Source organism: Eleginops maclovinus, chromosome 16 (assembly GCF_036324505.1).
Source record: "Eleginops maclovinus isolate JMC-PN-2008 ecotype Puerto Natales chromosome 16, JC_Emac_rtc_rv5, whole genome shotgun sequence".
NCBI lineage: Eukaryota > Metazoa > Chordata > Actinopteri > Perciformes > Eleginopidae > Eleginops > Eleginops maclovinus.
The window spans coordinates 4,782,536-4,794,194 of record NC_086364.1 but is presented as its reverse complement, the minus strand read 5'-3'; the positions used below and the strand labels follow the sequence as shown (position 1 = coordinate 4,794,194).

The 11,659-nt window shown below is 35.7% G+C and overlaps 2 protein-coding genes across 10 annotated transcripts in view; both read left to right on the top strand.

Annotated features, from left to right (window-relative positions):
- Positions 1-3,025: 3,025 nt before the first annotated feature.
- On the top strand, positions 3,026-9,108 carry st6galnac2 (ST6 (alpha-N-acetyl-neuraminyl-2,3-beta-galactosyl-1,3)-N-acetylgalactosaminide alpha-2,6-sialyltransferase 2). Of its 2 annotated transcripts, XM_063903538.1 has the most exons (9): positions 3,026-3,258; positions 3,557-3,635; positions 4,607-4,775; positions 5,135-5,288; positions 5,890-6,028; positions 6,549-6,652; positions 7,469-7,549; positions 7,750-7,852; positions 7,987-9,108. In XM_063903538.1, exons 1-9 carry the CDS (start codon positions 3,167-3,169, stop codon positions 8,164-8,166), a joined length of 1,101 nt encoding a protein of 366 aa, XP_063759608.1. In that variant the 5' UTR covers positions 3,026-3,166; the 3' UTR covers positions 8,167-9,108. The 2 variants fall into 2 exon arrangements, with proteins under 2 accessions (XP_063759608.1, XP_063759609.1); XM_063903539.1 differs by lacking the exon at positions 7,469-7,549.
- Positions 9,109-9,872: 764 nt separating this feature from the next.
- The window catches only part of LOC134877851 (caskin-2-like), a 67,662-nt gene continuing 65,875 nt past the window's right edge, over positions 9,873-11,659 (top strand). For all 8 annotated transcript variants that reach the window (XM_063903519.1, XM_063903515.1, XM_063903514.1 and 5 more), the window contains exon 1: positions 9,873-10,140. The gene's annotated coding sequence lies outside the window, so the exon portion shown is untranslated. The remainder of the gene's footprint in view (positions 10,141-11,659) is intronic.

Below are 11,659 nucleotides of genomic sequence, written 5' to 3'. Positions count from 1 at the left end.
TAGAGAAAACCAGTTCAGCTCATTTCAGAATTAGTTGAAATTAAGATTATTTTAGATACGCATATAATATGAACTTTTTTTTTCTTGGGGAGTTTTTCTCTTTTATTATTCCACAAATGACCTTCTTCGGGCATTCATGCTTGATCTTAATGCTGCATTTGATACTATCGACCATGACATCCTATTACAAAGACTAGAGCATTTAATTGGCACAAGGGAACTGCTTTAAACTGGTTTAGGTCACAATGGTCTCTGTATGTGTCAACAGTGAATCTTCCATGCAAACTCAAGTTAGCCATGGAGTGCCACAGGGCTCAGTGCTTGGACCTATTTTTGTTTTGTTTTCTGTACATTTTCATTGTTATGAGGAATGATACCCAATTATATTTATCTATCAAGCCTGATGAAACCAGTCATCTTAATAAAATTCCGAATTCCCTCAAGGACTTAAAAACTTTGATGACCTTACATTTTTTTATGTTAAACACGGAAAAAACTGAAGTTATTGTACTTGGCCCCAGGATTCGATGAAACAAAATATCTAAAGATAAATTCACTCTGGATGGCATTAATTTGGCCTCCAGCGAAACCTTAAGGAATTTGGGGGTTTTGTCTTTTTATGCTAACATAAAGCAAATCTCACGGACCGCCTTATACGTAACATTTCAAAAAATCTGGCATATCTTGCCTCAAAAAAATGCATAGAAAGTAATCCATGCATTTGTTACTTCAAGACTGGATTATTGTAACTCATTGCTATCAGGATGTACCAAAAAGTCAGTTGAGTTGCTTCAGCTTATTCAAAATGCAGCGGCACGCGAATTGACATGAGCTCGGAAATAGGACCATATGACTCCTGTTTTGGCTGCTTTATACTGGCTCCCTATAGAACACAGGATATCATTTAATATTCTTCTTCTAGCTTACAAAGCCCTGAATGGGCAAGCACCAACCTATCTTAAACGGTTCATTTACCCTTCTAGTCTCGCTAGGGCATTGCGTTGCTTCCATTTTGTGATCGGGCACCAGACACCCTATCCGATGTGAGGGTTCAAGGACAGAGGGTCATATTCATATTCTGTACAAACTGTAAAGTCCACTGAGACAAATGTAAAACGTGTGAAATTGGGTTATATAAATAAACGTTGATTGATTGATTGACAGGTTTGGAATCTTTATTCTCAGCATTTTACAGAACGTTTTTTGAACATTTACAACATTTATATTTTTTCCCCAAAAATCATGACAATAAAGATGAAATATTAAGATGGACCTTTATTAATCCCCCGAAGAGGAAACTTTCAGTTTTCCACTCCATTTCCTATACATGCACATGCAGTTGCCAAGTTACATACAATACAGTTTACATAAAATACACGCAGTTGTATGGACACAAGCACATGCATTTTGAGAGGATCCAGAGCAGAGAGGCAGCCAGTCTAGCCGGCGCCAGGGAGCGGTTGGGTGTTCGGTGCCTTGCTCAAGGGCACCTCAGCCGTGGCCCAGGAGGTGAACTGGGACCTCTCCAGTACCAGTCCACACATCGTATTTTTTGATCCGATGGGAGGATGGGAGATCCGGAGACCTTTCGGTCCAAAATTCAAGTCCCTATACTGAACCACTTCCGCCCCAATATTATATTGTATTACAACTATACAATACAATACCACAACTTATTACAACTTTGCTATCACAATAACATTGTATTTAAAGTGTTGCTATAGATTTTTTGTTTATAAAATCATTTTATTTATTTATTCATCATTTTTGTGGGTAATGTGGTGTTTTCCAACGGTCTTTATGTGGATCACTTTTTTTTTTCTCCAATAGCTGTTGTTTAATAACTTTGAGTTAATTGTGAAAGGATAAGTGTTCTTTTGATGACATTACATTTATAAAATAGAAAATGGATTGCGGATTGTGATATTTTTGTGATGATAAGATCTGGGTCCACTTCCTGTTATATCTAGAACGTATTTCAATTCGAAATGATATGTTATGTATTGTTGTTTTTTTTAAATGTGTTTGCATTTTCTGAAATTATTTACAAAGCATTCATAACTAAATAAACACATCTAGTTAATATATTATAATAAATATTATATATTGATAAGTAGAACATTGAATTCACAATACTGCACAATCTGAGAAACTCACACAAAAAAAAACAATGGTATTTTTATTTTCCAATTTTACTGAATAATGTTTTGGGAATCATTGTATATTCAACATTTTTCATAGGTTTCACCCTAAAAAAATATGACATGATTCTTTATGGTCATGTAATGGAAGATATTCTAGAACTTTTATCTCAAACGTTTTAATCATAATAAAAATCAACCTTTTCATGATATAAATATAATTATCAACAATAATAGTATTTTTCTTCAGTATTTCTTCATATGTTCATGTTGTAATTATTAATTGTTCTTGGTGTATTTTAATATTGTTCTGCTGTTTTCGTTTCTCATGTTCTTTTATTTTTATTTAGTGCTACAGCTTTTAAGAGGTTTATCTGAAGTATATCTTGTAGCGATGTTTGTGAAGATGATGAAGAAGTCTCCGGAGACATCAGCTTGTATATAATAAGGTTTTTTACAACAACATAGTATCAGACACCAACACGGGCGATGCGGGGTTCCCAGAGCCAATTGTGGAAGTCCCCCGAACATTCTTTGTACATGCCATTTAAAGAGGAAAAAAGAGTGTGCGCACCTAAATAGTGTATTTCCATGAGGTAGGCAATAACTCTGTATGCCCCACTAAGGTGACCTAGGGCATCTTTAACGTATTCCAGATGTTGTTTTTCACTCTTCTTCCACCCAACCTTCCTCTGACCTCAGGGAGTATCTGCCCTGATATATCTCCAGATTTAATACACCACATATTCTTACACGTTTAAAATAATGGAATTAACTTGTGTGCAAGAAAATACGTTTAATTAAAAAGGGACTTACCTCAAAGACTTCCTTGCCCGCCCCCAACATGACGTCACACCAGTGGGCTGATCCAGGAAGTGAAGAAAAACAGCTTTTACCTGCTGAGGTGCAGACAGATCACCTTGTCATTAAAAATGGACTTCAGCCTCACCTGAACGCACCTGGCTGCAACACCATGACGAAGAACAAGAAGAACAAGAAGAACAAGAAGAACAAAACGTAGGAGAATGAGAAGATCCATAAAGTTTATTTTCTTCCTGTTGGGGACTTTATGTTTTATTATTTGTATCTTTTTATATTCTCAACAACAGAGCGACAGGTAAGACTTTATTAAAGTTACACAACATTTAGTAAAACCTTTCTTGAAATATTGAAAATGATTGAAAAACATAAAACATGTAAGCTATTGTTTTATTCATTTTTAAATTCAACAAAATATTGTAATTTATTACTAGAGAAAAACGGTTTCTTTTGGGTATTAAATAACTTACTCTACTATGATTATAACCGTGTGTGTGTGTGTGTGTGTGTGTGTGTGTGTGTGTGTGTGTGTGTGTGTGTGTGTGTGTGTGTGTGTGTGTGTGTGTGTGTGTGTGTGTGTGTGTGTGTGTGTGTAGCATTGAGTCTTTAGATGACAATCAGGTGGATTGGAGTCTTGTCTCAGCGGGTGATGAAGAACAAGAAGTGGAACAAAAAGTGAGTTATAATTAAGTATTTTGTGTAAATGAACCCAAATATATGTAGACACGCAGATAAAAAAGTTTTAAGTGTAACATCATTGTTTTTGTCTGCTTTACAACAGTGTTATAAACCTAACATACACACAGATAAAGGTTTGCTAAGAAATCTCCTGAATAATAATGACTTATGAAAAGTTATTCATGCTATTTCAGGTCTGTGTAAAAGAGAACAAGCGGGCAACCTTTAAAATATTTGTTTTAAATATTCAGTTCTCTGAATGGAGTTTGGTTAATCAGGTCTATGCTAGCATGGTATCTGCTCCATCGAGATTGAAATGCTGAGTATTTCATTGGATTGGTTTGGGGAATTTTTGAACGCATGCTTTGTTGCCACCTGAATGGCCTGTTCTTAATCAATGTCAAGTCACATTGTTTTGAAAAGTGCTGAATAAATAAAGTTTGTATTATTAGCATTGTCTAAATGAGGCATAATTACATTTGTGAACAGATATCTAAATACTTTGTAACTTTAATAAGCATGTAAGATGTTATAATGACAGGAGCCCACGAGAGGCCCCAATGACTTAATGTGTGAAGAAAGTAGTTGAAAAATGATGAAGCCGTTCTTTGTTAAACGCTCAGAAATCTGTCACACGTTTTATATATTTATTATGAATTAATGATTTGTTAATTGTTTAAAAAGTCCATTAAAGTCCAAGATGATGTCTTTACATTTTTTGTTTTGTCATTCCACAGATAAAACGATATTTACTTTAGAAAACAGCAAAGATTGAAATCTCCATATTTCAGAAGTTTAAAATCATATCTTCTGAATACATGAAAAATGACTTTAACCGTTAATTGATTATCAATATATCTGGGGATTAATCTTCTGTCTGACTAATTGTTGCAGCTCTAAAATGTATACTGCAACGAGTCAGCAGTTTTAGTGACAGTATTTAAACTTATCTTTGCAATGTGTTTCAGATAGAAGCAGCATGTTCTCTGAGGAAAGCTGTGAGGAATGATGTTCTTCTCCGAGAGAAGTTCAGGTTCTCCATGTCAGTTCTTCAGTGGGTGCAGAGTTTAAAACCTGCCTGGGAACATCTGAGGAAGCGAAACCCTCCGTATGGCTGGAGGGGACTTCCTGTTGACGGTAAATTATGTTTGTGTACTACATTTTGAAAATGTATCTGTGATTTTGTCGCGATTAATGGGAAAAATGCTAGATACACATATACCGTAGCTGTGTCTGTTGATTTTTCCTGATTTAACCAAAAATAAGAATGTATACCTCATTTGCATATTTAAACATGACACTTCAGAAAACTTGTAATACAAAAAAGAATGAAAAATAATTTAAATAATCAACTGAAGAAGTTTCATTGTGATAATTATTAGTTACATGTGCTACCCTATTCACCTGTGGTGTCTAAGCTAAGTGTTAAAGGCAGGACTTTTACTTGTTGTGAGGTGTTTCACAGTTAGGGTATCTGAATTGTTCCTCTCCTGCAGTTTTGGGCTCCACTCTCTCCCTCCTAAACAGCTCTCGTCTCTTCGAGCGAGGCTCACCTGACAGGTGTGTTCGCTGCGCCGTGGTGGGAAACGGAGGAATTCTACGAGGGTCCCAACAGGGCAGGAACATCGACAGCCATGACTTTGTCTTCAGGTGAGACTGGAAACGTTTGCTTTTGCACTTTATTACAGTTCATAGTAAGTTGTTACAGTATATAATATAGATGTTATTAATTTTTTTCTTATTTGGAAAGTCACAAAATGACTTCAAAGAGACACAAAATAACTTTGTAGAGACACTAAATGAACACATGAAGATGCAAAACGACCACCAAAATCACCACAGTGACTTCAAAGACACACAAAAAGACACAGAGCGTCATAATATGGACAACAATTACTTTAAAATAAATTTACAGAAACACAAAACGACTATAAAAGAGACACAGAATTACTTCAAAGAAACAAATACTAACTACAAAGATGCACAAAATGAACACAACGAGATGCAAAACGACCACAAAGCTAAACAAAAATATTTCAAGACACACAAAATTACAAATAGGAAACATCTCATGTCTCTCTCATGTCTTTCTCATGTCTCTCTCATGTCTCTCTCATGTCTCTCTCATGTCTCTCTCATCTCTCTCTCATCTCTCTCTCCAGTCTCTCTCATGTCTCTCTCAAGTCTCTCTCATGTCTGCGATTAGCTAACATGAATTTATTTGAGTAAAAACTATTTCCCTGCCCCTCAGGATGAACGGAGCGGTAATCAGAGGTTTTGAAGAAGACGTTGGGACAAAGATTTCCTTCTACGGATTCACCACCAACACCATGAAGAACTCGCTGGGCCGGTACCGAACTGACGGATTCAACAGGATCCCTCAGAGTCCGGTGGGGAGAACGAAACTCTGACTATTTTTATTGTGTTGCGTCTCTTTTTTTGGTCATTTTGCATCACTTTGTATTAATTTGTGCCAATTTCTTTTAATTTTGCAACACTCATAGAACTTCTTGTTTCTATTTCTGGTTCTTAAGGATGATTTTTTTAGATGATTTGCATCACTTTCTGGTTCTTATGCATTACTGATTAGACTTTTTGCATCTTACTTTGTTTATTTTTCATGTTTTTATAGAAGTTTTGTGTCTCTTTTTGTAATTGTGTCTCTATTGTAAAAGTTATATGTCCCTTTTTGTTCATTTTTCATCACCTTTTAAACTATTTGGATCACTTTCCGTCCATTTTTTCTCTGTTTTTATCACCTATTTGACTTTTTTTGTTTGTTTATCTTGTGGTTTTTCTTAGTCTTTTGGGACTTCCCATCATTAAATGTTAGCAGTATCTGTAAACGGGGGCTCTGTTCTCAGTATGCCTGTTCAGTAATCTGTTCATGCTAATTTTCTTTTTCTGCAGGAGATAAACTACATCTTCATCCCTTCAGACCTCAGAGACTATGTGATGATAGCGGCTGCTGTTCAGGGTCGGGTCGTTGGCTCAGGGAGGGACAGGCGGGACCGGTGAGTCCATTATTCATTATTGATAAAAGTCTCAGGCCACCTGCAACCATGCTCATTCATCAGGCTATGTATAAAGAAAAAAGGGGAAAATCACAAGGTAAAAACAAGATGAGAATTGTAGATATTAAATAGTACATACTAAAGTATAGGGCAAAAATAAAACCATTAATAACATATAAAAAAATCATTAATGTGACATTATTTTAGAAAGTAAATAATTCTGCTGTAAGGCCTAAAATGAGTGCTTAAGTCGAAGGTGCTTTTTGTTAATCTGATGATCATGGTTATAAAATAATCTTTTTTTTGTTGCTGTTTTTCTATCTGTGCTGTAACACCATGCTTGGCCTGCAGATGGCGGCAGAGCCTTTAAACATTAAACTGACTCACTGTCACACAGGTATTTTACCGAAGTAAAATGACTAATTACAAGAGTATATTAAGAACAATATAATATTTTAAGGAAAATTTGATTGTTATTACTTTAAAAAAGTATTCACTGTCAATTAACTAATTCATTCATGGACATATTATTTTAGATGAACTGACATCAATGAGTGTGTGTGAATGTAGGTCTCCCTGATCCGGTGGTAGAGCAGCCTCCCCTCTGTATCAATGGCGACTTGTTTTTGTATAATCTCATAAATGCAATCCTTTTGCCATTTACAGTTTCATGTGTAATAAAGAGTAAACTATTGTCCTCTGTGATTGAAATAAATTCTCTTCTTAATTAAAAGTGACTCAAATTGAAGTGCAGTACTTTAGTCAATGTTTTTAGGTACAATCCACCACTATTTTTATGTGTTGCGTCTCCAACAGGCCCTGGGAATATTTTGGTCACAAACCAGCAGCAAACTTTAAGATTCTCCATCCAGATTTTATTTCCTACGTGACTCGCAGGTGAAGCTCAGCTGTTATTACATATCCGTACTCATATATGTTAATATCATGTCAGTATCTGAGGTTATAATTTTTTTAATGATTTATTATTTTATTTATTATTATTAATTGTCTTAATATTTATTTGTATTCTATATTTGTTATATATATTTATCTTTAAAAAAATAATAATATTAAAAATAGTTTTTTTAAATTCTCAGTTTTCTGCGGTCTCCGCTGCTGACTGACGTCAGGACTCGTCATCTCTACATGCCAAGCACTGGAGCTCTGATGCTGCTGACAGCACTGCACACCTGTGACCAGGTACACACACACACACACACACACACACACACACACACACACACACACACACACACACACACACACACACACACACACACACACACACACATCTGTCATTATAGCATGATGCCAGATGCAGGTCCTGTCTGCAGGTTTCTGCATACGGCTTCATCACCAGGAACTATGCATCCTTCTCCGATCATTACTACGACTCCACCTTGAAGCCTCTCGGATTCTTCTCCAACCACGACCTATTGATGGAGAGCCGGCTGTGGGAGGAACTGCACCATCGGAGGGTCCTCAGGTTGTACCAGAGGGAGGGGGGCAACTGACGGGGGAGGACATCCCACATTTCAAATGCTAAAAACATCCATTTCGGTAAAGGGCAACTATAGGTGAATAGGGTGAACATTTATCTATCAGAATGAAACCTCCCTGGTTGACTCACAGAAGGACAGTTCTTTTTTGCAAGTTTTCTAAAATGTTATGTTTAAATATTCAAATGAGGCCTTATCTATGCTGGCCTTAAACTTGGATGGTACTAATAAAATGTCCAGTTTAATGTCAAATTTTGTTTAGTCTTAATCATAAACTGTTTAAAAAGGCACCTTACATTCGATTATTTAACATTACAATTTGAATGAATATAAGCCTGAAGTAGCTTCAATAATGCAAGGTTTCCTTATGATATTTATCCTGCGTTTTACAATATACAAACAGTTCAATAATATCTGCAACATGCATCACAAACAAGCTTGTACAATAATGAACTTTGTTTAAAAAGTTTGATTTTATAGCTCATAAATTGTATATAACACTGATTTCAGATGCAATTATCTTTTTTGTACAAAAGTATTTGTAAGTAATTGTTTAACTTTTCAATTGTAATCATTTGAGATTTTTGGTGATTCTTTACTAATATACACATATTAATATGGAAACTTAGCTAATGCAAACTTGTGTTTTTTACATGAACTATGTGAGAATTGTAACTTTTTCTCTCCATTTTATTTACTCAGCTGAGCTCTGTAAAAGGTTAATATAAAATAAAGGAAAAAATATATAATTTCTCTGTGGGACATTATCAAAATGCTATTCATATATTCCCTTGTTCAAATTGAACAACAACTGAATATAAAAAGGCACCCTCTCTGGAAAAGGAGAGATTAAATTAGGTGGGAGGGTCATATTTCATTAAACTACACAACAAGGGCCAGAAATAAACAGAAAATAACTAACTGATATTTCAAAATAAAAGCAAGACTTTGATTGTTTCTTCTTTCTATCTTTTATTGATCTAAGAACTATTTTTTTGTTTCATGTTTTACACAGATTCCATTTGTGGGTAAAGGTTAACCAGCTGAAAAACAGAACATTGGGGCTGCAACTGAAAATAATTATATTCATGGTGAAAATGTTTAATGATTAAAGAAATATTTTTCTCAGTCAAACATAAGAAAAAAAGAGAGAAATTATTACTTATATAAATTATTGACTTGTTTTTTTGTCGAAGTTAGTGTAAAACCCAAATATATGAATTACACTATAATGACAGAGGTTACTCAGTTGTTATGCTAAGTTCAGAGAAAGTAATAATGTAATGTAACTTATTACTCAAAATCAAAGAAAGGGGCAGCAAAGACATTTCTGTTGGGATTCAATGACATTAACAAAAAGTAAACTTTTCAAGATATTAAGTCGATGTTTTTAGATACTAAGTCATTATTTTCAGAAAGACATTACAAGTTACTTCATTAAAAATGACTTAACATTACTATTGATAGGTTAAGTTTTCATCTCATTGTTTTCTTTAACTGTTGGAAATGGGCTTCCATACTACATTACAAGCAAGTGACAAGCTGTATAAAGTATATGGTGGTGACAACTATAGCATAATTACATTTTGTGGAAAGACATTGCTTTGTCATGTTTTAGTTTTGAAAGGCTGAGCCGGATGTTGTGCGTGTTGCCATTGGCGCTTGACAGTTCATCCAGACCGCAGCAGCCGAGAGAATGTGGCATTCACGGCGAGGAGGGAAAACCTGTAAGAGCGTCACCGGGCGATGTGACGTACAAAGTACAAAAATCAGTAAAATACATATATTTTTTGGTTAACTCTGCTTGGGGATGTACCCACTATCTAACACGCTTCGAAGTTAAGCCTCCTGGGATATAAAACCCCACATTTCTGGAATATCAACACAAGGAATACTCTGCCAGCTCTCCGGAGTTTTCCTACAATCTGCCACCGTGGTCCACTACATTTCAGGGGTTGAAAAGTTTCAAAAATAACTTGACTAAAAGAGGTAAGTTCATTTTATATTGGTTTGTTCTTTTTAGGGTTTTGCGTTTCAGATGAATGTGGTTACAAGTGCTTTAACTAACTTCGGTGCAAAGGTCGGTATTGGTGAAGGTGCTCTCCCACGGTCTGTTTACATGCCAGACTCCTGCCGCGAAATGCGGGTCCCTCTGGTGCGGAAAGAGCTTCAAGCCGAACTCCCTTCTCATCTCTCTAAACTGGAGCCGTTTATTTAAAAGACAACTCAATATTTACCCAATGAAGATTTGAATATGAATTCGGAAATATATGTTCAATACGGTGTACTTTGACATCACCAAGGAGCACTTAGTTTCTGTAAAATCTTATGTGAATATTGGTTTACAGAGCTTGCCAACCTACGCCCCCATTGTGCGTATTTAAGTACAAGACTTCCAGTTTGAGAGGTTTATCAGTGCTTTTTAGTGCTTTAAATATAACCGAATTGGCAACAGACTACAGCTTAATAATGCAAAAACTCCAAATACATGTTATGCTTGTGTTTTAAGTGGTTGATGAGGAGGGGAATGTAGAATAAGTTACTTTTTTAACGGGATCTGGCATGAAAATATGTATGCATCAAAGAAAATGGCACATTTCGAAGCTTATTAAGATGTCACTTGATAAACACTGACACTTTCCTGTATTTTCAGATACAAATCTTTAACTCGACTTACTATGATATCACTAAATGACACTTAACGTCAATAAAATGTAAGGTCAAAACTGGATGAAATGGCTTTACAGTCACCTGTGTGCGTAAATGAATACAAGACTTCCAGTGTGAAAGGTAAAGCAGTGCCTTTTAGTGCTTCAAATATTCCCGAATTGACAACTGACTACTATTATTTCTGGCAAAACCTCTAAATACATGTTGTGTTTATGTTTATTGTGACTGATGTTCAGGGAAAATTTAATTTCTTACTTTACTAATCGAGTCTGGCATGACAATATCTTAAGCATCAAAGAAAATGGCACACCTTGAAGCTGAATGAGGCTTTAATGCACTATGCAAACACATTTTTGGGGGGGTTGGTAATTATACTATGTAAAGACAGCCGAACAGCTTCATAAAAACTATTCATCATAGTAAAATAATTAATTATTCACTACTCTAACATCACTTCAAAGTAATATCTGTCAAGAGTTTGTTGTTTCAGAGCAATAAACTGATTTATTTACTTCCATTTTGGAACACTTCTCTGAGACTTGGAGTCCCTGCAGTGTCAAAGTGAAATTTACGAGTATTGTTCATCTTGTCATGAATGCAGTAACAATACAAAATGCCTGAGGGAGGTGGAGGAAAGAGGGGGGAGCGTGATGGGTGTAAATGGGAATGACAGCTCTGCTTACGCCCTGTGCTGCTCTGTGGCTGCTGGTTATGTAATGAAATGAGTTGTAACCAGGAAAACAGTGCAGTGCCCTCTGATCCGCCTGCAAAGCCTCTCTCTGTTTTTATAGCAACACTGTTTTTCTGAGGCCCGGTGCTGCAGCAGTGATCATAGCTG

Bases quoted from the DNA above. Each gene is read 5' to 3' on its own strand.
- st6galnac2 (XM_063903538.1), top strand. From the start codon at position 3,167: ATGAGAAGATCCATAAAGTTTATTTTCTTCCTGTTGGGGACTTTATGT. The intron at 3,636-4,606 runs GTGAGTTATAAT...AATGTGTTTCAG, and splicing joins AACAAGAAGTGGAACAAAAA to ATAGAAGCAGCATGTTCTCT. The intron at 4,776-5,134 runs GTAAATTATGTT...CCTCTCCTGCAG, and splicing joins GAGGGGACTTCCTGTTGACG to TTTTGGGCTCCACTCTCTCC.